General features: G+C 38.6%; 1 protein-coding gene across 5 annotated transcripts in view; it reads right to left on the bottom strand.

Annotated features, from left to right (window-relative positions):
- The window catches only part of LOC113145704 (paired box protein Pax-7-like), a 73170-nt gene that overhangs the window by 46926 nt on the left and 1508 nt on the right, over window positions 1-24736 (bottom strand). Inside the window, exons 3-5 of one of the 5 annotated variants that reach the window (XM_026332731.1) lie at window positions 23976-24105; window positions 23690-23818; window positions 17128-18802 (exon numbers count right to left, since the gene is read on the bottom strand). In XM_026332731.1, coding sequence (XP_026188516.1) covers window positions 18789-18802; window positions 23690-23818; window positions 23976-24105 — 273 coding nt within the window. In that variant the 3' untranslated portion in view covers window positions 17128-18788. Of the gene's footprint in view, window positions 1-17127; window positions 18803-23689; window positions 23822-23960; window positions 24106-24736 lie in introns of those variants that run through there. The other 4 variants (XM_026332727.1, XM_026332728.1, XM_026332729.1 and 1 more) reach the window with 4 other exon arrangements.

Here is a 24736-nt window from a genome sequence, read left to right as displayed (position 1 = left end):
ACCAGGAAGAAGCTGCAAGGAAAGCAGCCACAGCCAAATACCTACAGAGGGTAAGGCAAGTCCTAAGAAGTCAGATAAATGGGAAGAACAAGGTCCAAGCCATCAACACCTACGCCCTGCCGGTCATCAGATACCCCACTGGCATAATAAGCTGGCCAAAAGAGGACATAGAAGCCACTGATGTCAAGACAAGGAAGCTCCTCACAATGCATGGAGGACTTCACCCCAAATCCAGCATCCTGAGACTGTACGCTAAGAGGAAGGAAGGAGGCCGGGGACTGGTGAGCGTCAGAGCCACCATCCAAGATGAAACGGCCAAGATCCATGAGTACATCAGGAAGATGGCCCCAAGCGATGGAATACTTAGTGAATATCTCAGGCAACAGAAGCCCGATGCAGAGGACGAAGAGCAAGAACCATCATGGCAGGACAAACTCCTGCACGGCATGTACCACCGACAGATACAAGAAGTGGCTGATATCGAAAAGTCCTACCGGTGGCTGGAAAAAGCTGGACTGAAAGACAGCACAGAGGCACTGATCGTAGCAGCACAAGAACAGGCCCTGAGCACAAGATCGATAGAGGCCGGGATCTACCACACCAGGCAGGACCCCAGGTGCAGGCTGTGCAAAGATGCCCCTGAGACAATCCAGCACATAACAGCAGGTTGTAAGATGCTAGCAGGAAGAGCGTACATGGAACGCCATAACCAAGTGGCCGGCATAGTGTACAGGAACATCTGTGCCGAGTATGGGCTGGAGGTCCCAAGGTCAAAATGGGACACGCCTCCAAAGGTGAGGGAGAATGACCGAGCTAAGATCCTGTGGGACTTCCAGATACAGACCGACAAACAGGTGATGGCTAACCAACCGGACATAGTAGTGGTGGACAAACAACAGAAGAAAGCCGTAGTGGTAGATGTAGAGATCCCAAGTGACAGCAACATCAGGAAGAAGGAACATGAGAAGCTGGAGAAATACCAAGGGCTTAAAGAAGAGCTAGAAAAGATGTGGAAGGTGAAGGCAACAGTGGTCCCCGTGGTAATCGGCACCCTCGGGGCTGTGACCCCCAAACTGGGAGAGTGGCTCCAACAGATCCCAGGAACAACATCAGAGATCTCAGTCCAGAAGAGCGCAGTGCTAGGAACAGCTAAGATACTGCGAAGAACCCTCAAATTCCCAGGCCTCTGGTAGAGGACCCGAGATTGAGAAGGACACACCACCCATAGGGGTGAGACGGGAATTTTTTTATATATATATATCATAAGTTATGAAGCCACTGGATAGCTCAGTGGTTAAGGCCACTGACTTCGGTGCGTGTAGATCAGGCAAGGTCCTTACCACTACTAGCCTACCTCTTTACAAATGAGTGATAGATATACTGGAGTCATACCGATCGGACGTTGCCCAGGTCAACAAGGTCCACGTCAGGTGCTAGGGGGACGAGGGCAACCTGATGAGAAATGGGCTAGGACGAGGCTGAGAATAGAGAACTGTTGGAATGCTACTACATGAGTAACCCCAGCAATAGGGGTTACATGAAGAGGATGTGGGACCTATGGAAACTCCGAAACCCACCATCTATACTAGGGCCAAAACAACTAGTAGCTCAGTGTTCCAACATCCGCAAACGGCAACTGCTATCACAACTGGAGATCGAAGGGATACAACACAAATGCTATGGCAAGGGGGAGCCAGGACGCAAGGTCGGGGGGGGGGGGGGGAATACCATCCCCACCCAAGATTGTGTACCAAGCCCCAATAACAAGCCCCCACATGCTCAACACAAGAGCAGCTGACCTGAGAGTGAAGATCATGAGTAAGATGGACACCTGGAACCTCCGTAGCCGGTTACCAAGACTAAGTGATGTACCATCACTGAGACCAACAAGCTGATATACACCACAGCAGCAGTGATCCTTGAGATGCCACAAAATACACACCACCACCAAGGAGCAGTATCCTGCATGGAGAAGGAGGTTAGAGGCAAAAATAAGGGCAACATGGAGAGAAGTTAGCCAACTATCAGAACTGCAGTTGGGTAAGAAGTACAACAAGCTGTCCCTGAAGAGATACACCAGAGAAATAGAAGCAAGGAGAATAAACAGGATGTTCTCCACCGAACCGTCCAAAGTGTACTCTCAGTGGCAGCGCCAGAACAGACCCACCAAGGCTGGAGATTTAACAATACTGGAGAGAGGGAGGCATCACATAACACCAATGCCCAGTGGCTGGCAGACCTGAGAGCAGACCACAGCAACCTCCCTGAACAGGAACCAGTAACCAACGGCAGATATCCGAGAAAGGGTCTCAAACATGAAGAACTGGACAGCACCTGGGCCTGACATGATCCACACTTACTGGCTAAAGAAGCTAACTGCACTCCATGAGCACCTGGCAGCTCAAATGAACCAGCTGCTAATGGATGGGACTCACCCAGAGTGGCTAACTGAAGGCAGGACAGTCCTGATCCTGAAGGACCCCCAAAAGGGAGCAGTCCCATCCAACTACCGCCAGATAACCTGCCTCTGCACAACATGGACGCTCCTGTCAGGCATCATAGCGGCTAAGATGAGTAAGCACATGGCTGAATACATGAGCGGGTCCCAGAAAGGAATGGGTAAGGACACCAGGGGAGCAAAACATCAACTACTGGTAGATAAAGAAGTAATTCGAGACTGTAAGATCAGACAGACCAACATGTGCACCATCTGGATTGACTACAAGAAAGCCTACGAGTCAATGCCTCACATATGGATCCTGGAATTTTTGGAGCTATACAACATCAATTGGATTCTAAGAACCTCCATAAGGAACTCAAGGGACTGTGGAAAACAACTCTAGTGGCCAACCTCAAGCTAATTGCACAACCCTCAATCAAGTGCGGCATCTACCAAGGAGATGCTTTGTCCCCACTGCTGTTCTGTATAGGCCTGAACCCCCTCAGCCAGATCATCACTAAGACTGGCTTCGGATACCGACTGCGAAATGGGGCAACCATCAGCCACCTCCTGTACACGAATGACATCAAGCTGTACACCAGGAATGAGCGAGACATCGACTCACTGATCCATACCACCAGGATATACAGCAACGACAATGGAATGTCATTCGGATTGGACATGTGTGGTTGAATGATAACAAAGAGAGGGAAGGTTGTCAGAACTGAAGGAGTTGAACTCCCAGAAGGCAGCATAGCGGATGTTGAGGGAAGCTACAAGTACCTTGGAATCCCACAGGCAAATGGAAACCAAGAAGAAGCCGCAAGGAAAGCTGCCACAGCCAAATGCCTACAGAGAGTAAGGCAAGTCCTAAGAAGTCAGCTAAATGTGAAGAACAAGGTCCAAGCCAAGTCATCAGATACCCGCTGGCATAATAAGCTGGCCAAAAGAGAACATAGAAGCCATTGATGTCAAGACAAGGAAGCTCCTCACAATGCATGTAGGACTTCACCCCAAATCCAGCATCCTGAGACTGTACACTAAGAGGAAGGAAGGAAGCTGAGGACTGGTGAGCGTCACAGCCACCATCCAAGATGAAACAGCAAAGATCCATGAGTATATCAGGAAGATGGCCCCAAGCGATGGAATACTTAGTGAATATCTCAGGCAACACAAGCCCAATGCAGAGGAAGAGGAGCAAGAACCATTATGGCAGGACAAACCCCTTCACGGTATGTACCACCGATATCGAAAAGTCCTACCAGTGGCTGAAAAAGTGGGACTGAAAGACAGCACAGAGGCACTAATCGTAGCAGCACAAGAACAGGCCCTGAGCACAAGATCGATAGAGGCTGGGGTCTACCACACCAGTCAGGACCCCAGGTGCAGGCTGTGCAAAGATGCAGAAGGCGGCCATAGTGGTAGACGTAGCAATCCCAAGTGATAGCAACATCAGAAAGAAGGAACATAAGAAGCTTGAGAAATACTAAGGGCTGAAGGAAGAACTAGAAAAGATGTGGAAGGTAAAAGCAACAGTAGTCCCCGTGGTAATCGGCACCCTCAGGGCTGTGACGCCCAAACTGGGAGAGTGGCTCCGACAGATCCCAGGAACAACATCAGAGCTCTCAGTCCAGAAGAGCGCAGTGCTAGGAACAGCTAAGATACTGCGAAGAACCCTCAAACGTCCAGGCCTCTGGTAGAGGACCCGAGATTGAGGAAGACACACACACCACCCATAGGGGTGAGAAGGGAAATTTTTTTAAATATATATATGTATATATATATGTATGCATATATAGGGAAGGGAAGAGCTCTGGCATAATTAAAACTGTACTTTTCACAATATTTTATTAATTTTTCATTAAAAGAACTTAAATTATTCTGTCAGTTTTGATCATATAGATAAGAGCAATATATCATTCAAATCTGTAATGGGCCTACTTTTATTTGTATACACCCATAATAACAACAACAAAACTGCTTTCGTAAAATAAAGAAGGCAGACAGGGTGCGCTCACTTCGGATGGTTCCGGACAGAGACAGAGAGTTTACTTTGTCCTTTTTCTACTAAAAAGGGCCTTAGAACAGTCTAATCGGTGTATTGTTTTCTGTGAATGAGTGAACAAGATGAATTTCACATCTTGAAGCAAAAACTCTAGGCTACAAGATCCAGTTCTCAAAAGTTTGTGAACCAATGTTCTGTATGTATCTTATAGCCTTATTTCAGACTTAAAAATTTTTGTTTTTCACTAACTAACTTATACCCAAATGCCACTATTCTCTCTCATATAAATTACAGCTGGACCCAGACAAACAAGACCACATTACTGTACAAAGAAAGTCTCTATGAGCAGACCTTGAAAACACTGAACGAAAAGTTAAGTTCATGTCATCACTGTAAGATTTTGAGCAGCCTTTTCAGTCCGTGCCTCACACTCATGGAATAAAGTGCCAACAGAACTAAGAAACATTACATCACTGAAAACTTTCAGTAAATCCATTAAACAGTGGTTGTTGGATAATAAAACATGTCAACATATCCTGGATTGTGATTTTAAACTAACTAATGTTTTACTTCTCTGTGTTCTTTTCTTCTGTCAGCTGTTTCTGTGCTCAATCTAATCTGTGCTTCATGTATACTGTGCGCTATATTGCATGTTTTAATTTTTACTAATCTGCTCCAACATTTTTTTACTAAATTTTACTGTATTATCATTTCTATGTCTTCAGATTGTCTGTTCACATGCCTGCTAAATGTCCTTTTCTTTTACCATCTAACTTCTGTGGGACAACAGATGAAAATTAGCCTATGTGGTTAAATCTTGCAAATTTACATGCTGGACTGATGAACATGTGTTAATCAATGTGCATTTTCCCATATTAAATAAAATAAACATAAACACTCATTTCACATTACATATTTCGTTTAATTGACATTTTGTAGAAACGTGTTTTCACTTTGACATTAAGGATTTGTTTTGTAATTTTTGTAAGAAAGAAATGATAGATAGATATAGATAGAAATAGATGTAAATTCTTTCCAGAGTAAAATCATGGGGCAAAGGATCACCTACTGACTAGATTAGTGGAGTTTTTTGTTAGAACAGGTGAAGATAAAAACAATTACAGAAAGGGGTTAATAGAGAGGCCTAGAGGCCTAGTAAAACTCAGAGACAGCACATTTTTAAGAAACATAGTTCTATACTGTGACAGTTGCTGCAATTTGCTAAAAAATCTGAACCTCAAAGGTGATATTTAATAATATGCAAAAACTGTGCATTAGGAAAAGCCCCCTTTGTGATTTTGAGCTGTTTGGCAAAATTTCTGGCACATAAAGCAAGGGCTAAAGTAAAGCTATCGTGATTAAAAGGAATATGCATTAAAAAAATTAAACCTTAATTTAAAAAAATATATTTAAAAAAGGTGGAAATGAAAGCATGAAACATGTATTGTGGTAGAGTGCAGACATGGATGTTATTGTTTTGAATTGATTTGTTTGTATGACTGCCTTCATTTTGTGCACAAGCATCTCATGTGTGGGTGAAGTAAGGAAAGAAAGGCTCATCATATTGGCTGTGATAACTACAGGGTCGGCTCTGTAGTTTAATTAAACAAGGAATTATAGGATTAGTGTGAGGTTCCTATTACAGGCCACTGCAAGAGTCTCAGGGACAATATCTTTTTGTATTTCCCCCTAGCTGTCCCCCTTGAAAGCTCTTGCTAAAGAATTCTCAACGGATTACATGTGGCCGCAGGACATGCTGCTGCATTAATTAAATCATTTCTTTTACCATTAACTCCTTGCAAGATTTTTGTTCCCAAAATTTCTGGTAAACATATATATTGTATTTATACACATGCACACCTTTAAAGAAAACCTCCATATACTATATTTGCCTTATTTATAGCTGCTTGGTTGGTGGGGTTGCTGCAGAGCAATTTGGCACTAACTTAGCGTGACGGCACTTGAAGCCGCCACAGTGGGCTGGGATCACTTTCCAAAAGACACCTCAGAGTCTTTGGGGTGCTGCTGCAATGGGATGGACTCTATTTGTTTTCCTTCCACATGCTGCTGGATTTAAGGGAGGAGAGGGGGCAGAGGTGGGGGAGAGCATTTCTAACACCAGTATTACAGAAAAGGGGACTATACAATATACACAGCAAGGAAATATTCTTTGATGAAATGTGTCTAATGTAGGTGCCTATGTTTTAAAAAAAAATAAAATCTGTTTTTTAAAAGAAATTACAACTTGGTCTTCAATGTAATGATATCTTAATTCAAAAGGCTTATACATAGGTTTTTACATATCCTCCAGAAAGGACTTAGCAAAATCAATGTCTACATTACTGAGTTTATAGTGCATTTTGCTTTGTGGTATTTTAATTGTATTTTAATTCAGTAATTTACTGAATGTACATACTGTATATATTTATATATTTTAGTCTTCAGACCTAAGCTTTCCACAGTGCAAAATCATAAAGCTTTACTGTACAAATATATATAGTTAATATAATATCTGATTATAGAATAAGGTTCTGAGAATGATTTCAGTGGCAATTTTGAATACTGTTTTTACTACATACAGATTAGTCAGGATGCAAAAAGTCAGTGAGGTTCAAGAATAACAAAATCCTCCACAAACAGCACAATGAAAGTTGTGACCAGTTTGGCACTAGAATTTAATTTGCACTTGAAAATATGGGCTTTACCTTTAAATTTATTTTGCCAGAGTAAAGACCATAAAAGCTGGGCCACCAAAGAGTGGATTTGAAAAGCAAAGCTGAGAGTGAAGCTGTAAATGTTTGGACATGTAAATGAAAGTGCACATTATGCCATAGTTTCACCAGTAGTGTATGGACAGCTGCACCAACAAACTGAACAGCACTGGCGGTTTGGTATCACATGCTAACAGCAGCTCCACACTCTGCTTTGGTTAGGGGCACAATACGGATCCCCAGGATGGAGTAGAATAAAGTTTGACAGGTCAGTGGATCTGGAGGGTCAGCTCCTCTCTCCAGCTGACAATGGAAAGCAGAGATTATGATAATGAGACAGACGCCTAGAGCCGATAGAAGACTAAACCTGGACTTCATCTTTGTCTCCACCAGAGCCCTCGATTGGCATGCTATGTTGCATGCTATCCCAAGAATGGGAGCATAGCACAGCTTCACACCTACACACAGACATACACACCTACACACACAGGGTTTGGAAATGTACTGTGGTAGAAATAAAGTAACTGTACACTTTCAGTTCACACAACAGCCTCATTTTGTTACACAATTATACAGAAACAACACATAATTTTTTTCAGATCACAACACACAGACACACAGCCATGTCTTTCTGACATAATACATTCCCTAGCCCTTTACCCTCACTAAAACATTGACTCTAACTACCCTTACCCTAACCTAAACCTCTTTCATACATACATACTAAAACCAAGTCTGAACTGTCAAACACCCCTTTGAAGGTGTCAGGAAGTGAAGACTGGCCAAAATGTGCTGACATTCACACAAAATTTGTCTTACAATGTAATAAAGGCATGTACTCTCTCTTCTCATAAAAGAAAAAAGAAATCTAATTAAACAATTATGGTCCAATTTTATCCCAAGGTAGTTATTCATTGCTGCGACATTGATTACTTATTAATGAGAGCTAATTCAATTTCTCTTACAGGGAAAGCGATTAATCACCAAATTAATATTAATTATATTTTTCAAAATGTGCACAACAATCAGAGTGTCTGCTGTGTCCCTCTGAGGCTACAGCTTTCAAAGTTTCCTTTTTATACCGACAAATGAATCTAAAATGAAATCAACCTAAATAAAGAGCTTTTGTTTGATTGAAATTAGTTACGTTTGTTAGAACTGAATACAGTGCTTCTCAAAGGGATCATTTGGCAAGAGGAAGCAAATAATATTGGTTAGCACTGGTGGTGTAGTTTCTCAAGACGGTTCCTGGTTCGAAACCAGGGCTTTTTCTGGGTACTCCAGTTCCTCCGACAGTCAAAAAACATGTATATCAGGTTGGTTGGTGAATTTTAAATTGCCCATAGGAGTGAGTGTGAGCATGTGTGGTTATTCATCTGTATGTGGCTCTGACTGGTGACCTATCCAGGGTGTACCCCTGCCTTTCACCTGAAAAGAGCTGGGATATGCTCCAGCAGACCACTGTCACCATAAATGGAAATAAGCGGATATAGATAATGGATGGATGGATGGAAGATATACTTTTTGGAGAAAATAGATTGATTTGTTGCATTGTTTACAGTTATAGAGAAAGACAGTGTAATGACCGAGAGGAATCGATGACAAAGGTCAAGTGGGTCATATAGCTTAAAATTTTCCAAGTAGATGTGTTGTTTTCTAAAGGGAACAGCCAAATCTATCAGCACATTACAACTTTTAATGACTTTTACAGCCTAATTCTGTGTCTTGTAAATCAATATTTCATATTTGAAAAGGTAAATATGTGTTTCTTCCATGCTTAATCATTCAATAATTCAACAAGCAGATGTCATACCGGTTACTCTTGTTGCTTTCAGGCATCAATATTGAACCAGGCATTAATCTATTTAATTAAATGTATTTATGCAATAAGAATACAGCTTAAATACTGAGTTCATAAATGCAAGAATGTGCATTGAGTTATTTCAATCTAGAATGAACACCTTGTTTGTCTGTGCTGCAGGTGCAGTCACTAACACTCTGAGAGGGGGCTGGATGTTCACCATTGGATATGACAAAAGAAATGCAAATAATTGGTGTGACTTGGTTTGGTGTTTTTAAACAACTGTAAACAATCACAGAAATATGTGTTATATGTATAATATTAAATTTCATATTCATTTTTAATTATTTTACACAAGTATGATCATTAGTGATCAAAACTCACCCTCATTGCTATTTCACTACTACCACACAGAAAAAAACACAAGTTTAAATGTGCAACTGTATCTTCTGTGTATATTATTTTCCATGCTGAATGTCTGAGTGCTACTTAAAACTGTCTTGAATTTAGTTCTTGTGGGGAAACACTGAATCTTTTCTGTTTGTTTGCTGAAAATCAGCATAAATCTAAATATGAGACACTATATAAAGATTGTTTTGCAATTATTATTTTTTATTGAAAAAGTAATATTTTTATCCCTATTGTGGAAGACATGACAGGGATTCTAAAGCTTAAGTGCTTGACAGACAGAATGATGTCAAAAGTCCTTTGGTGTCATAAAGGTGAAACATGGAAACACTATGTTTTAGTGGAGAATACTGACAATACATTGAGACAAAAACTGATGACCTCCAATGGGCCAGTCTGCAACAACACTCAGGGTCTGCTTTCAGTTTTGGTGCAGAGGTTCTGACAAGTCAGAATGACTACATGGGATCAACTTACTGCAAAAGTGCAAAATGGCCTGTTGATACTTCATTTTGTCCATAGGTGCTACCTTCATGTGCATGAGAGATGAAAGAAAGAGAAAGTTGCAGTCTTGCAGAGTGCTGTCTCTGATAAGTATCTCTTTATTTACTGTGTTCAGCCCTATGTTTTCCATGACTAGCTGCTACATGCCTCTCTTTAGCATGATTGCCTGTCAAGAAACACAAACTAGGAGCATTTAAACTACAATAACCAGATTAAAAACCTTGAATGGTGTCAGGTTTTAAGTAAATAATGACTGTATTAAAATAGCCAGTTAAGATCATGTTTATTAGTTTTATCTTTACCTTTCCAACACATACATGGATTAGGACATGTTTAGCATTGCTTACAACAACAGTAGCATCCCTGTCTGTACACTGACATTGAACATTTTGCAGCAATCATATCATTACACTGCAAATATATTTGTGGTTTCATATGAGTAGTATATTGCTGTCAGCAGATGGTTTAGAGGCACTAGAAAATTGTTGCCATCAGTATTGTATGCTGTATATTGCACAAATATCATACACCTGTCCTACTGCATCTGCGCATGTACACACACATGCTTTTATAATGTGGTCATGTGCATGTCAAACTGAATTTCATTATCTCAGCACCTACTTGTGCTGAGGTTAAGCACAAGTAGATTTTTGTAAATAGACACTTTAACCATTATGAAAAGCTGATTCCTTTCAGCATATTTGCCATCCATTACAAAGACCAAATAAACAGAATGACCTGCCAGACGTACAACTATAAACACAATTTCCAATTCTGAGGGGTTTTTTTTACCCAGCTTGTCTTGGCTGTGAAGACTCTTTGGACACCTCTTTCTGGTCAAGTGCCTCAGCAACAAAGTGGGCACAGCTTAAACAACAGAGACCAGGGAGCCTCCCAGGGCTTTCAGAGTCAATAAAGGCTGCATCTTAGGGGGTCGCTGCCATGAAAGACCAAGAGCAGCCCCGTTGCACTCTGCAGGACTTCAGTAAGCACTTCCAGACTAAGACACTAAAGCTGAGCAACCAAGCAAAGTGCTGCCTGCATATTTAAGAATTAAAAAGGTCAAATGGTGCATGACATGGAAAAGATATATGGGGGTGGTTGCAGGAGCATGAGCCAGATTTTGGTATTACTGCATTTAACATTTTAATGTTGCAGGTTGAATAAGATGCGGAATCTAAATAAAGACCAGAATGAAAGAAGTCAGTATAAACATCCTGTCTGCCTGCCAATAACATTAACCCATTTAACCACAAAGAATGTCGAAAACGTGAATGACAAATATTTTACTGACTCTTCAAATTGTTTTATGCATGAAGCTCAAAGTATCTCCAGAAGGCTTTTATTTAGTAATATTTTGTAACAAAGTTTACTGTAATATCACCCACACCCACTTCATTTTTGCTGCAGTCGCATATTTTCATTTGAATTGCCTTTACCAACAATAAAGGGCCTTGAATTGAAGGTCTGAACACTCAGCTAATTGAGGCTTAAACCAAAGTTTTAAAAATGTTTCCAAGAAAACAAAAGATGGTAAAGCAAAATCTGCCAGTTGGCACAAGGAGCTGTTCCGTCAACAAAGGCCGCAAATTTAAGCCCGAATGGGCAAAACTGAGCAGAAACTGAGAGCAGCGCTCTTTGCAAAAGCTCCCATCTACACAGTTCAGCATTGTTCTTGCCTTTGTTCCGATACAACTCCACACAATGGTATTTAGTCACAACAAACACAAGTAAAGTGTACAGTAAGCAGCAGCACTGGAGTGTGTGCATCATACAGTATGTGCAACGTATGCAGTTTCACTATGAAAATATTTCCCAAAAGATCTAGTAACTCTATTCTGAAATGAATTGAAAAGCCAACTTTTGTTGGTTCACTATGAAAAAACACTTGACTGTGGCCATAAAAATATGGTTTTACAGAAGAACTGTTACAGGGAAGTTGTGTGCTTGCAGGAAACGCTGCAAAGAACTGGCACTTAGCTCAATCCAGCCCACACAGAGATGCTGGCTTTATCAAGGCATTATGTCTTAGCAAACTGCTATTAATGCAAAGTCTTTATCTTCTTTTCTCCCCAGGCACTGGCATGCATGTGTCTTTATTTAGCAGATAAAAAAATCGCCATAAACAAAAATTGCAGACTGTCAATATAAAACACTGATAAAGATTAGAGCTGGGAGGAAATACAATAATAAAGGCACTCCTAAGATATACTCGACACAGCAAAGCCCTCACTGGACAGCTGCAGGCTTAAAGAAAGCAATTGCATAAAGTTTTAAAGAGCAATACAATAATCTTATTATAAAGAAAGCAGATTAACAATCAGAGCAGCACCAAGAAAATTTCTGTGATTTGTGCTTGTTGACTCTTCACAGATTCTGGCTAAAAAGCTATAAAATGGATTGATATGTTTGGAGGAGATTGAAGATAGGTGAGCTTTTCATCTGCTGCTTGTCAATTCAGAAACAAAAATATCCTTCTACTGATGCTAACCTGGAATGACCCAAAATTTTGAAAGGCTAATCATACTGTTTGTGTATCATACACTGTGCAGTATATGACCATAAAGCAGGCTAAATCACCTATGTAAACACAAAAGGGGAGTTTTAAATTACTGTACTGATATTATTTCAAATTATTCTTACTGATAGCAGCTAAAACATTGACAAAATATTTCCATGCTCAATTACTGGTAATAGAAAAATGTTCTCCCTGTGAAAATATAAACTTATGTTGTGCAAGCTCATCATGCTTATAAATGTCTTCGCTTACATAAAAGCTGATTGTACTTCTTAAGAACATTCAAACAACAGTTAGTTTTGTTTAAGTAATTCGACTAGACAAAAGCATTCCATGAGTGCTGATACAGAGTACAACAGAACTGCGATGTTTAATTATCGCCATGTCTCAGTTCACAGGCTTCATCATTTGAAGGACACAGTCTAAAAAGATGTGACCTTCGTAGTCATTACAGGCCACGTAGGAACTATGGACTGAACTAAAATGAGATGATCTATTCACAAACTGTTTCTGCCCCTACTGTTGAGTCATGAAGCACCAGGCACCAGGTAGACCAGAGCTGGTCAACGTACTGATAAAGTTTATGGTTATAATCGTGCCAGAAATTTAGATTTTTTTGTTTGTTAGTTTGTTTTACATTCTGTGAGATGAAGATGAGATGCTTTACTTCCAACTAGAGTTTATTAAGGCCCCTATGTTTTTAAACATTTGTATCATTATTTATTCAACTTATTATTAAAATTATTAAAATCTGTGTAAAAAAGTGAACTCGGTCCAGATCCACTGATTGAGCACTTTTGTCTGGCATATCTGGTTTTTGTCACCAAATGCTGTAATATGTTGGGCCACGAAAGGATACAACAGATAAAACCTGTGTCCTGGCAAAAAAACGACGTGTTTGTCAGCCGCATTAAAAGGAGCCCTAAAAATGGGACAGCCTTGTTGAGACACTATGACACAATTGGCCTTCAAACGCAGCCTTCGAAGAATGCTGAATTGAGACACACCTTTTACTTACATGTCACAGTTAGCAACAGCTTAGACATAGTCAAGTCCAGGTCGAGTTTTGGAACTATTTGTGTTATTTGAGACAAATAACTGATTAACTAAACAAATCATAATTTGGTGTCAATTATTATTGTCAACTAATTAATGGGATTTGGCTTTCTTACAGTTGTGGCTTTCTTACACTGGTCATGCTGTTGCACTGAATCAGCATGGCTGTGATGCAGTTGTAAGAAGATGATGAAAATGCTTAAATGAGCTAGACATGCTTTGTCATTTGTGTTGGCTATGAGTTATTCTTACATTTTTGTCAATAGCTTCTGAACACTAGGACTTAGAAACACATTTTTCTTCCACAGGACTCTGTTGATGATTTCATATTATTCAGGAACACATCAGTGATCATGTGATTTTATAGCTTTCAAATTTGGTAATCTTCACCAAATTTCCTAAATGAAAAATGAAGATTCAGCCAAGTTTATTTTCAGTTACTGTACCAGTGTATGTTATAAGCCTTTTCTTTTTTGACATCACATAATCTATAGTCCAGTTTCTTTTTTGTTTTGCTTGATCAAAGTGTCTGAGACATGTTCTCTGCTTCAGTGGAACCAGTGGTCAATTACAGTTTGTGTTCTGACATCCTTTATTGCTTTGTTATTGCTGTTTATTGAATATGAGAGTTAAAAGAAAAATAAGGGAGTGATACTCTGGGTCCATTCATTCTTGACCTTCAAAGTAGTAGTTTGACATCTAATCCTAACTGAAGGTCTACTTGAGACGTAGTTGAAAAATCTTTAGCCAAGGCAAGTCATGTACTACATACATATACATTCTATTTTTTGAACAGGTTCAGCGTCTCAAGGTAGTTACTGCTCTTGGCCGCGAAATGGTCCAGCCCTTAAAATTTGCAACTTGTAATTTTTTTGTTTATAGATTAATTAAATGTGATATGCTAATTAGTGAGTTTAATCAGTGTTGGTAGGTGTCGATTCTGTTCAAGGTTTTTCTACCTTCGGAGACAACTAGATTAATTGTTTCCCCATGCATCCAGTTGTTATGCTAAGCTAGGCTAACTGGCTACAAGCAACTTCACATTTACATTTCATACATGACTTTCCATCCAGTGAGTTGATGGATTGATGGACGCAAGTGGTATTGATGTGAATAGATAACAGGATTGTGATAAGTATATTTCCCAAACCTTTACACAAATTCGCTGCAACCAACATTAGAAAACATTGTTCTACACTAATGTGTGATATGTGGTTTAAACACCTTAATATTTATATCAACCAAAACAGTGACAACAGGCCAAAGTAATAGCTGACAAGTCATAAAATTACAGAAAGACTAACTACTAACATGTAACACTGTTTCAACTAAAAAATGTTAGCTGCAAGAACATATAAATTTAGTCTGTTCAGTGTTTTAATTGATTGAAACTATTTTAACATCAAGAAACATTTGAGTCAGGAAAACAGCAACAACTACATATGTAATATGTTGTGTTTAATTGTCTTGACAAGTGACAAGTTGCAAAACCTGCTGCTTGGAGGTTTGCAGCTATAGGAAGCATAAGGTTTTTAATTACACCCAAACATCAGTCAGAAAGTGCAGTGAGTGGACCACAGCAAACCCTCCAATTGCGGATCCACATTCATTGAAATCAAGAGCATTTAGAAATGTCGATCAGCTTGGCAGTGCAGAGGAGAAGCTTTCCTTTCAGCATTTTGCTGTTGTCTAGCTCAATCGTGTCACTGTGAGGGAGTCTATTCAGAGGTATTCATGCGTCTGCCTTCAGGCCACAATGGCCGCCACTTTATAAACTGTCAGCTTGCTTGCCTCAAGCTTTTGGTTCATATTGTTTCCTTTTTTAATAAACTTGGAGGAGTTCATCAACTTCAATGGCAAAGGCAGACACAAAGTAACAGACAGGGCTCCTAGTCCATATATTTTTTTTTGTCTTTGTTAGCAACTGTTTCTGTATCAGAAGACCACTTACTGAAAGCAGTCAACAGTACTTGCTGTCTATCTAATCAGTGTCTAAAGCTAACTGTGCAGGGTTAAAACTCCTAAACAATCATGACTTTGAGGTCAGCCTTTGTTAAAATAGTAGATCCTTAAAAAATTTCCAAAGATTTTCCAACATGAATCTCATTGATTTCTGCAGTCCATGGCTTTACTGTAAACTCTAACCACATAGCTTTAGTGCCTTTGTACCATTTAGTAACCATTTAGTATTTGTGCCAAAAATCGAACCACATGTTTTTGGTACCTGACTTGAACTATGTAGTTTTAGTGCCTAAATCTAAGTACATGGCTTTGTTTTGTTTTGTTTTTTGTAAACCTAACCATGAAGTTTTGTGCCTAAACCTAGTCACACGTGCCTAAATCAAACCATGTTTTTCTAAACCCTCCCCTGCAATATTTGTGCTTACAGCATAGATTAGTGCCTAAACCTAACCAAAAATGTTTTTTCAAACTCTGCTTATTATTTTAAAGTCTATAGACTGAATGGTATATATGAATATCAAATTAGCGTTACATAACTTTATTAGGTTATGATAATATTTTCTCCTGAGATAAAAATGTGCATTTAATTAAAGTGTTTTTCATCTCTTATGAGCTGCTGCAGTGCTGCTAGGAGGAAATTTTCAATCTAGTTCCATTTCCCACCATGTCCTTGTTCCAAATCAGTCAGCTCCACTCTTTTTTTATTGTATGTTTCCTGCACATCACATTAGCCTTTGTAATGTGCATTTTCGATTACAAAAAATGTTAAGGTATGAGGGCTAATGTATGCATTTCCCCTCTAAAATTACTCACTTGTTTCGGGCTTGTTTTCTTCTGTATACATTTAGGTAACTTATACGTAAGGGTGCAGTGTGAACAATACACAGTTTCCATCATAGCATGATGGTACGCTAAATATATGAATAAAATAATTTTAATGCAGTGATGGAGAAATGGCCATTAATCCACTTTCATACCTTTCAGTAGCGTGAAAATTTATGCTACCCCCCAAAAATTACTGGGCCTTTATGCCCCAGTAATCTCTGTATATTTAAGGTCATTCTCTAGCCAATTACACTGGATCGTTGGATTTGGTGAATGTGATTTCCTCCAAGGATTGATGGAGAAAACCATGAATAAGCCATCTAATACATTCAAGCAAAGAGACCTCTGTATGGAAATTTCAAACTGAATTTTTTTGAGAAGCGTTTGCTAAAATAATACCTTCAACCAACACAGGATCTTAACATTGACTACAAATTCATAATCAATTATACACACTTCAGCTTTATTTTCACTGTCTCTACAGTCATTTTTAAATGAAAATATCAATTAGGAAAAAAAACAGCCAATAATAGGATTTTAAAAAAGCAAAAAAACAAAAAAAAACAGTTGTCCTTTACAAAATGATTTACTAATTTGAACCACAGATAAACAGATTTCTTTTCATGCCAAATATTATCTATATCAGGTCCATAGCTATCACTGAGGACAGATAAGTGTTCACAGGCAGATTCCAAAATTATTTTTGAATTTGAAATAATATCATAGATTTCAACTGACAACTACTGGAACTTAAAGCCTCAGTATTCCTAAAATCTACATGGCTCAAATATTTATTTTAATTTTATCTATATTAAGTTTTTTTTTTTTTTTACCATGAATTTAATTTAGTATATTTTACATGGGTCAAAGGATATGTTGTCCTATCTTGTCATTTGCCTTATAGGAGGCAAATGACAAGATAATGCCAATCAACATGGAATCTGTTGTAGATGTTATATGCTGGTGATTTTACTCAGTAAGAGTCTGCCATTTGTAGATAAAAAAATAAAATAAAATCCGGAAAAAATAAAGAGAAAAAAGAAATCTGTAAGATATTGTCAGTGCAGTTATTGGACAGAATCATTTTGTCAGGGAACTGCGTCTAAAGCCAGCAGTGTTTAAAACTAAAACTACTACTAGCCAGCTATGGTGGAGCTAAGGTAGAGGAAGATACCAATGGTTTGTCTACAATGGGCTTTCAAGCCAAATCAGTTGGATTAAAGATTTTTCCCTGTCAAATACTGACATTGGGGCAGCTAAAAAAAAACAACCATTCCCACAGTACTTACTGAGTCACATATTCATAATTCTCAACATTTTTCCAAAGTTGATCTGACATAGAAGAGCTACAAATGATCTGGAAGGTGAACAGTGATCCCCTTGGCAATCGGAACTGTGCAGAGAAGTCCAGAAGAGTGTTATTGGGACTGTTATTAGGACAGTATATATAGGTCATTGTCAGTATTTATATATCACATTTAAACTCATTAATGTTGACCAAAGTGCTGAACAATAAATAAAAAGCATATCATACTGAAATAAATAAGATGAAATGACTGGACAAACTTCACTCCACAAAATTCTGCATACAATATGTTGCATTTAAGACACTAAATGATTTGGCTCTTATCTGTCTTCTGGATAATCTTAAACCAACTTAGATCCATAGATCACTCCCTATTGATTATTCCCACCTCAAAAAAAAAAAAAAAGATAAAGAAAACTACACATCAGACTCGTCCCTTCTCTAGTTGTTTTTAGGTCTCTATTAAAGTTTAATAGGTCTCTATTAAAGTAAAATAGTTTTATACCTCTGCTTTCAATTGAAACTGTTTACATAACCAAATGTCATCTATTAGTTACATTGTTTTCCCTCTTAATATAAGTTATTGGTGTGGTAGTTTTTTATTGTGGTGTTTTTATGTGATGCTGTACAGATTGTTATTCTCTGTTATTTATTTATTTTATATCGCCATGTACAGCAGAAAGCAATGAGATATGGCCAATTTCATTTTCTTTAAGTGTGCTTTACAAATAAACTTGACATTAACATTGACATGTAATGTCTATGTAAGTCAAGTGGATATAAACAGCATGCATGCTACACATTCATCATTGTTCATCAATGCACGGCTGCAATACATGAGCTCTTCAGCTCTAGGGGTTCTTCACAAGACATAACGAGGTCACAATTAAAGACCAACCAATGTGCTGACATTTCATTAATTTGTTGTTTCCATATTTGTTTGTGCTATTTGTTTCCCTTTGTATTTTGTGTATCCTTTGCAAATGGGCTGTTAATGGGATGCCCAAGGCTTCTGACTGCCCTCAACAGCATTTTCCCTGTTAGTTCTTTGTGCACTGTTCCTCTTTTGTTGGTTGATCAGTTTCCCATTGGGTCACCAGACAAGATTCTTGGCATTTGTCGGCAAAATGAAAGGAGGATTAAGGGATGGCTACTAAATACTATGGCAGAGATGTGGGCTGTTATTCTCCTATTCAAATCCGCCTCCCAATTCAAGAGCTCCCCTTTATATATATTTGTTTTCTCAAAGACATCATTGAGAGTGTGCTACAAGGAAAAAAAGAAAAAGAAAGAAAATCAACAAGTAGGTCAGGCCTGACAGAAATGTCAATAGATGAAGAAAATCTACAATTACATGTATTCAAGGTTGTAATTACAACAATAACTGTGATACTGTTGTGAGCTAAAATAAGGATTCAAATGGGAGAGTTAAAACAATTTCATACTAGATAAATATATCAGTTAATTTTTTCTACATCTCTAAATGTAGAAAAAATACGAAGACAAAATGTGATATTATCTTAATGCTTTCTTAATGCTTATTTGGTTAGCAAGAGAAAAAGGGAGACAGGCAACCAGTACATCTCTAAGACACTGCAAGCAGCAAATTTGTCCATGTGTGAATCACATTTGTTGGTACGGTTATTTAGTAACATTATTAACCAGCTTTCAGCCTAAATCTGGTTTTACATGTCAAAAGTTATGTGATGCTTAACATTAGTATTTCACATATGATTTTTCATTTTTTGCCAAATTTTGATACATCTGAATATTAGGCACTACTGTATTAAATATAATGCTGCATACAATTTAATGTATGTATAACAAACATTTAAATATTTACATGCACTATCCAAAAAAACATGCATTAAATTGTGTGTTTGCATGTAATTACATTTCATGTGAAATATCGACATGATATATATATATATATATATATACATGATAATCATGTGTAATCTGTTACTGATGTAAAACTTACACATATGCTTTTTGGAACAGAACACGTTATAGCTATCAAAGACAATGAAACACTTGACTCAGTTACTGGTCTAATTAACTGTATTCAGTTGTTGATGTTTTCTCCTAAAGTTATGTTAAAATATTTTTTTGTTATGCATAAAATACAAAAAACTTTTCTACGATTGTTACTTATTTTATTATTTACTCGTTTTTATTATTGCTTGTATTGCCCTTCTGTGACTTTTTTTTATGTTGCTCCTCTGTGCTACTGCAGTGACCCAGTTTTCTCACAGGGACCAGAGTGTGATCTTCTAATTCCATCCCTGGCAGTAACACAAACCTTATTCGACCATTAAACCCTTCTTTATACATAACTAGAAGGAGATAGAGGGAGTTCAACCTAAAGTAAGAAAATGTTGGAAACATTCATCAATTGCAACTTGGAGCAGGCATTTTCTGGTGTCCTGCATGGAGATACAGCTTGATTTTCATTGTGGTTGCAGTGAAATTTTGAACTCAGCTGTTTATAGTTTCGTCCAAGTGAACCAAATTTTTTACCACCGTCCCTGTGAACAGAATGGTGCTAGGGTGGGGGCAGGAGGCATAGAAGCCTAGACAGGTCCTGTCTCATGTTGCAAATGGGCTTTAATTAATAGACAGACAAGCCTGAAAGCAGCACTGACACCAGCTAATATGATGAACTCTTACTGTGGCAGTGTCACCACGTGACCATGTTTCTGATAAGCAAAACCAGCAGAGGATCAAAGCCTCTAAGCTGTTCACTTTGCTGTAGCATACTCCTTCTTACCCTACTTCCTACCCTCCTCTGCTCTAAACATACGAAACACAGCACGTGAATCCTGTCCTCAGGTCGGCCTCAGGTCAGCACACCACCACAGCTGCTGCAGCTAACAGCAGCACGGAGAGCCATAGCAGAAATTGCATCACTTCATTATGCTCACTACTTCCAGTAGGGCAGTAACTACATGTTTCTATAGATTAACCTCCATGTGTAGATTCATTGACATCCTGTATGTCAGTGCTTTTACACATATTCATAGAGGAGTAGCATTTCACAGATATGCCACAGAAGCCATGACTGATGGTACCTAGATGGGAAAAGCAGTCTATTCACTAAACTCTAAACCTCTGAATAGTGTCATGTATATTTCTGGTTACATCCAGCGATCATGGGCAATGTGGCAAATCAGTACTCATTTGTTTTGCTTCAATGTGATTAAGCACCTTCACTTGTCAGGTAGGTTTTCACTGGGTTAGACGTTTTTTCCATAAGTTGTTCTATAGCATGCAAGTAAAAAAATATCCAAGTTTTTTGTACTGTTGCCAAATTGATTTATTGATGCTTTAAAACAGACCATATGAAATATTTGTGTTGGTTTCTCAAACATATCTATAAGAAACTACTCTAAAGATTTATCGTATTGAAACGGGAAAAGATTATTATTATTATTCCCGTTTTATCAAGATTTATCATATTTACTGTAAGGTTTGACAAAACAGCAAGTAAGGTTTGACAAACAGCCATAATTTTAATGCCATTAAACTGTTCACTTACTCTTATTCGCAGAGCAAACACCCAATACAGTTCAGTTTCTAGAACAGAACATGGCAGATGTCCAGAATGGATAAAATAAAATCAGGACACATTTGGGATTTTGACTCAATTTTTACTTTAGTGACCAGTCAATTATCAGTGCAATTCAACAAAAAACAATGATATAGTTATTACTGTTATTCCATTCATCTGTGTTGTACATTGGCTTCTAACCCCTTTTCTTTTTTTAATATGTTCCTTAAAAAATGTGAATTTTGGTGCATGGCAGCAGGGGGGGAAAAGGGGAGGTTAATCCCAGTTTAATACACTGATGCACAGCCCAGGACCAAGGCTGTGATGATTGTGTTATCTCCAGCCAACATTTGGGTCTCCCTCAATTTCAACCCAGCAAAATAGCTAGGAGAAAGTACAGATGGAGTAGCGTAAGTGTGGATGCCCGGGGAAAAGTGTTATTAATAGCTGCAATAGAACTTCCCACACCCTGTGCTCTGTGTAAAGCTGCTTCTCATCACTTCCACCGGATTTGTTTGAAGTGCTCTCTCCATCCTCACAGTCAACCTTTCTTTCTTTCAACTAAGCTTATTCTGGACTCCAAAACTGACACAGTTTTTTCCCCCTACAGTAGGTTATGCATATCTATGAGAAACAGCACACTGACTGCAGATAAAAGAGTGTGTATTGCGATTGTTAGGCTCATCACAGATACACATGTTTTGTTAAATAAAAGCACACATCCATCTAAGTCTAGCCACACAGGTTACACGCTCCCCTGGTGATGCCAGGCCACCACAGCACAAAGTACCCTTTGCATGTGAGGTCGAAAATATTTTTTTAAAAATTAGAATATATTTACAGGCTGTTTGGGAAAATAACACACATAGTGACATTAAGTACAGGATATGATGATGTTCCTGCAACTTATCATATGTGCTTCTGAAACATTAACATTTATCATAACTTAGTACAGTAAAACATACATCAATATATAGTTTAGGCATATACATTTAAATGTACATGAATGTCGATTTTTTTTCATATTTAAAGGTCATTGCTGTAAGATAATGCAGATTGAATTTAAGCGAAATTAGACTATTAAGTATAAATTGGATGATTAGAAATATTATTCTGTTGTGCGTGTATAAGCATTTTATGTCACGTTTTACCAGTTGTACATAAAGTCTACCAATTTTCGTGTGTACAATGATATAACTGATCGGCTGAAAAATGAGAGAGGGATGAGCTGTTTGTCTCAGTCACACTTTTTTGATTCATCCTACCATTGCTACTAAGATACACTCTGCCACTCCTTTAGATTCCGCCAACATGCCACCAAAAACAATCCCATAAAAGCAAATCAAATGAATATTTAAAAATACAATCTAAACAACACGAGAGGAAGCCTTCAAATCTCATGAATTTGCGCCGCGGGCTTCACACCACGAAGTGAGCCGCTGAAAGATGAAAGTAAAAAGAAATAAAAGGCTCAATTTAATCTGTTTTAAAGCTCTTCAACAGAACGCATATGCCTGGAACTGTGAAAGTGAGGGCTGATAGGGGATAAATATATTTCTTACCATGCCTTCGAGCTATTACACCCCTCTCCAACACAGACGCCTATTCAACAGACACCAGTTTCATTACCAGCTGTAATAGGCTAAGTCTTCAAATTATTAAATGCCAGATCTGGATGACTCTTTCGAAAAAAAAAAAAAAAAAAACATGTCACCATGTAACTAGTGGTCAGGAAACACTACAGGCCTTGCTTTTACTTAAAGATCCTGACAAGATTTTACAAAATACTCCAAACAAGCCTCTAAAAACTGTTCCGTGGGTACGCAATAATGATCTGGCACAAAAACCGATGACAACAAAAAAAAAACAAAAAACAGAATATCAAAAGTTGCTGCTATGGTGTGAGATGCCTTCAAAAACCCCCTTTGAAATATTTCAATATCTCATATGAATGCGACATTTTGTCCTCATTTTATAATTTCATTCTGAGAGAAATGTCCATAAAATCCATCTTAATTTTCCATTCAATCTTAAAAATTATGCTGTCTGTCAATCAGATTTGATTGTTGATTCTAGGCTATTTTATTAAAACCAAAAAAACTTAAAGCGGGTTGTGACTTTTAAGATAAAATGCTTGTTCTATTAGCATATAAACCACTTCATCTTATTCTGTATTATCAGGTTAGTTCGTTTTTTTTTTCGAGGTATATTTTTCATAACATACATCGAATTTTTTTCTGAATTTGATTCAGTTAGGGCAACCTTTACACACAGGCTACTGCCCCTGGCTCCCGTGTGTGAGCGGGGGCCTCTGTTAGCTGCCTGTAATTGATATTGACTGGCACATCGGTCATCTGTCAGCATCGCTTTCAAGGGAGCGTTTCAGCAGCGCCACGGGAGCCCGATCCACTCCGGCGCTCCCTATCATAAATAATTAAGCGGCTGCTGGGTCTGCTGGGAGAACAGCTTATAGGAGGGAAACTGGAAGCGTCAAAACGCCTATTTAGGCCCAATTTGTCCACAGTACATTGCGCAGACAGTCGTGAAAGCGGCAGCTGTCCGCATGGTAGGTTACTGGATATGTTTTACCCTCGGTGTCCTACCTTTGTCGCTGAGGATACCGTCGATGCTGTGTTTAGTTTTCTTCTCCCCATCTTCATTCTTTTTGTCACAGTCGTCCTCCTCATCCTTTTTTCCAAATCGAGCTCGCAGTACGCGGCTGATCGAACTCACTGCTGACAAAAAAATCTGCTTCAGCCATAATAATAATAAATGATAAATAAATAATAATAATAATAATCTTTTCCCGTTTCAACATTTCCATCTAAATGAGAAATCAGTGCGAAAAAAACATAAAAATGAAACGCGGCTTACCAAAGAAGGCCTCACCTGATGGCACTGTGCTTCTGTCGCACACACCGTCCTTCAACAGCTTATCCCGGATCTCCCAGCTGAACATGCCGGGGTTGTCCCGCTTGTATTCCTCTATCCGCTTCTCCACGTCTGGCGTGGCTACCTGCTGCAGGTGGCGAAAAAAACACAGACGCAAAGAACTAAATGAAGGCGCTGGCAAAATAAAAAACAAACATACATCACAGGACAAGAAAGGGGTACAATATAAATGAAAATAAAGACTAAGATTTAGAAAAATATGGTAAAAGATAAGTGTGGCCAGTGTGTAAAATGTGGTTTAGCTAAATTCAACACAATTTCAGCTTAATTTTATTTGTATAGCGCCAAATCACAATAAAACAACCTCAGACAACTTCAGATAGAAACCCAACAAATCCCACCAAATAAGTGTTATAAAAGACGAGACAGAGTCAGCCAGCCGAATTTCTTTAGTACAGGAGCTCTCACTGCACATGCTCCGCCTTCGTTTTGGAATCTGGATTTTGAAGCAGCCAGTTTATGGACTTCAGGGAATGGGCTGGTGTGGATGGATTGAAAAGGTCTTAGATGTAGCCCAGAGCTAACCTTTTCAAAGCTTCCTAATAAGTTTCATTCCTTAACCTAATTTGCAAATCAGTGGAAGGATGATAAAATAGGTGTAGGCTAATAAACTTGTTTGCTGGCACCAACTCCTGTCAGCTACCAAATGTAGGCTATATTAACAAGAGTTTTTTGTTTGTCCGTTTTTGTTTTGTTTT

This window comes from Mastacembelus armatus, chromosome 7, assembly GCF_900324485.2.
Source record: "Mastacembelus armatus chromosome 7, fMasArm1.2, whole genome shotgun sequence".
Taxonomy (NCBI): domain Eukaryota; kingdom Metazoa; phylum Chordata; class Actinopteri; order Synbranchiformes; family Mastacembelidae; genus Mastacembelus; species Mastacembelus armatus.
Note: the sequence above shows the minus strand (reverse complement) of the source record. Positions and strands in the feature narration are given on the sequence as shown.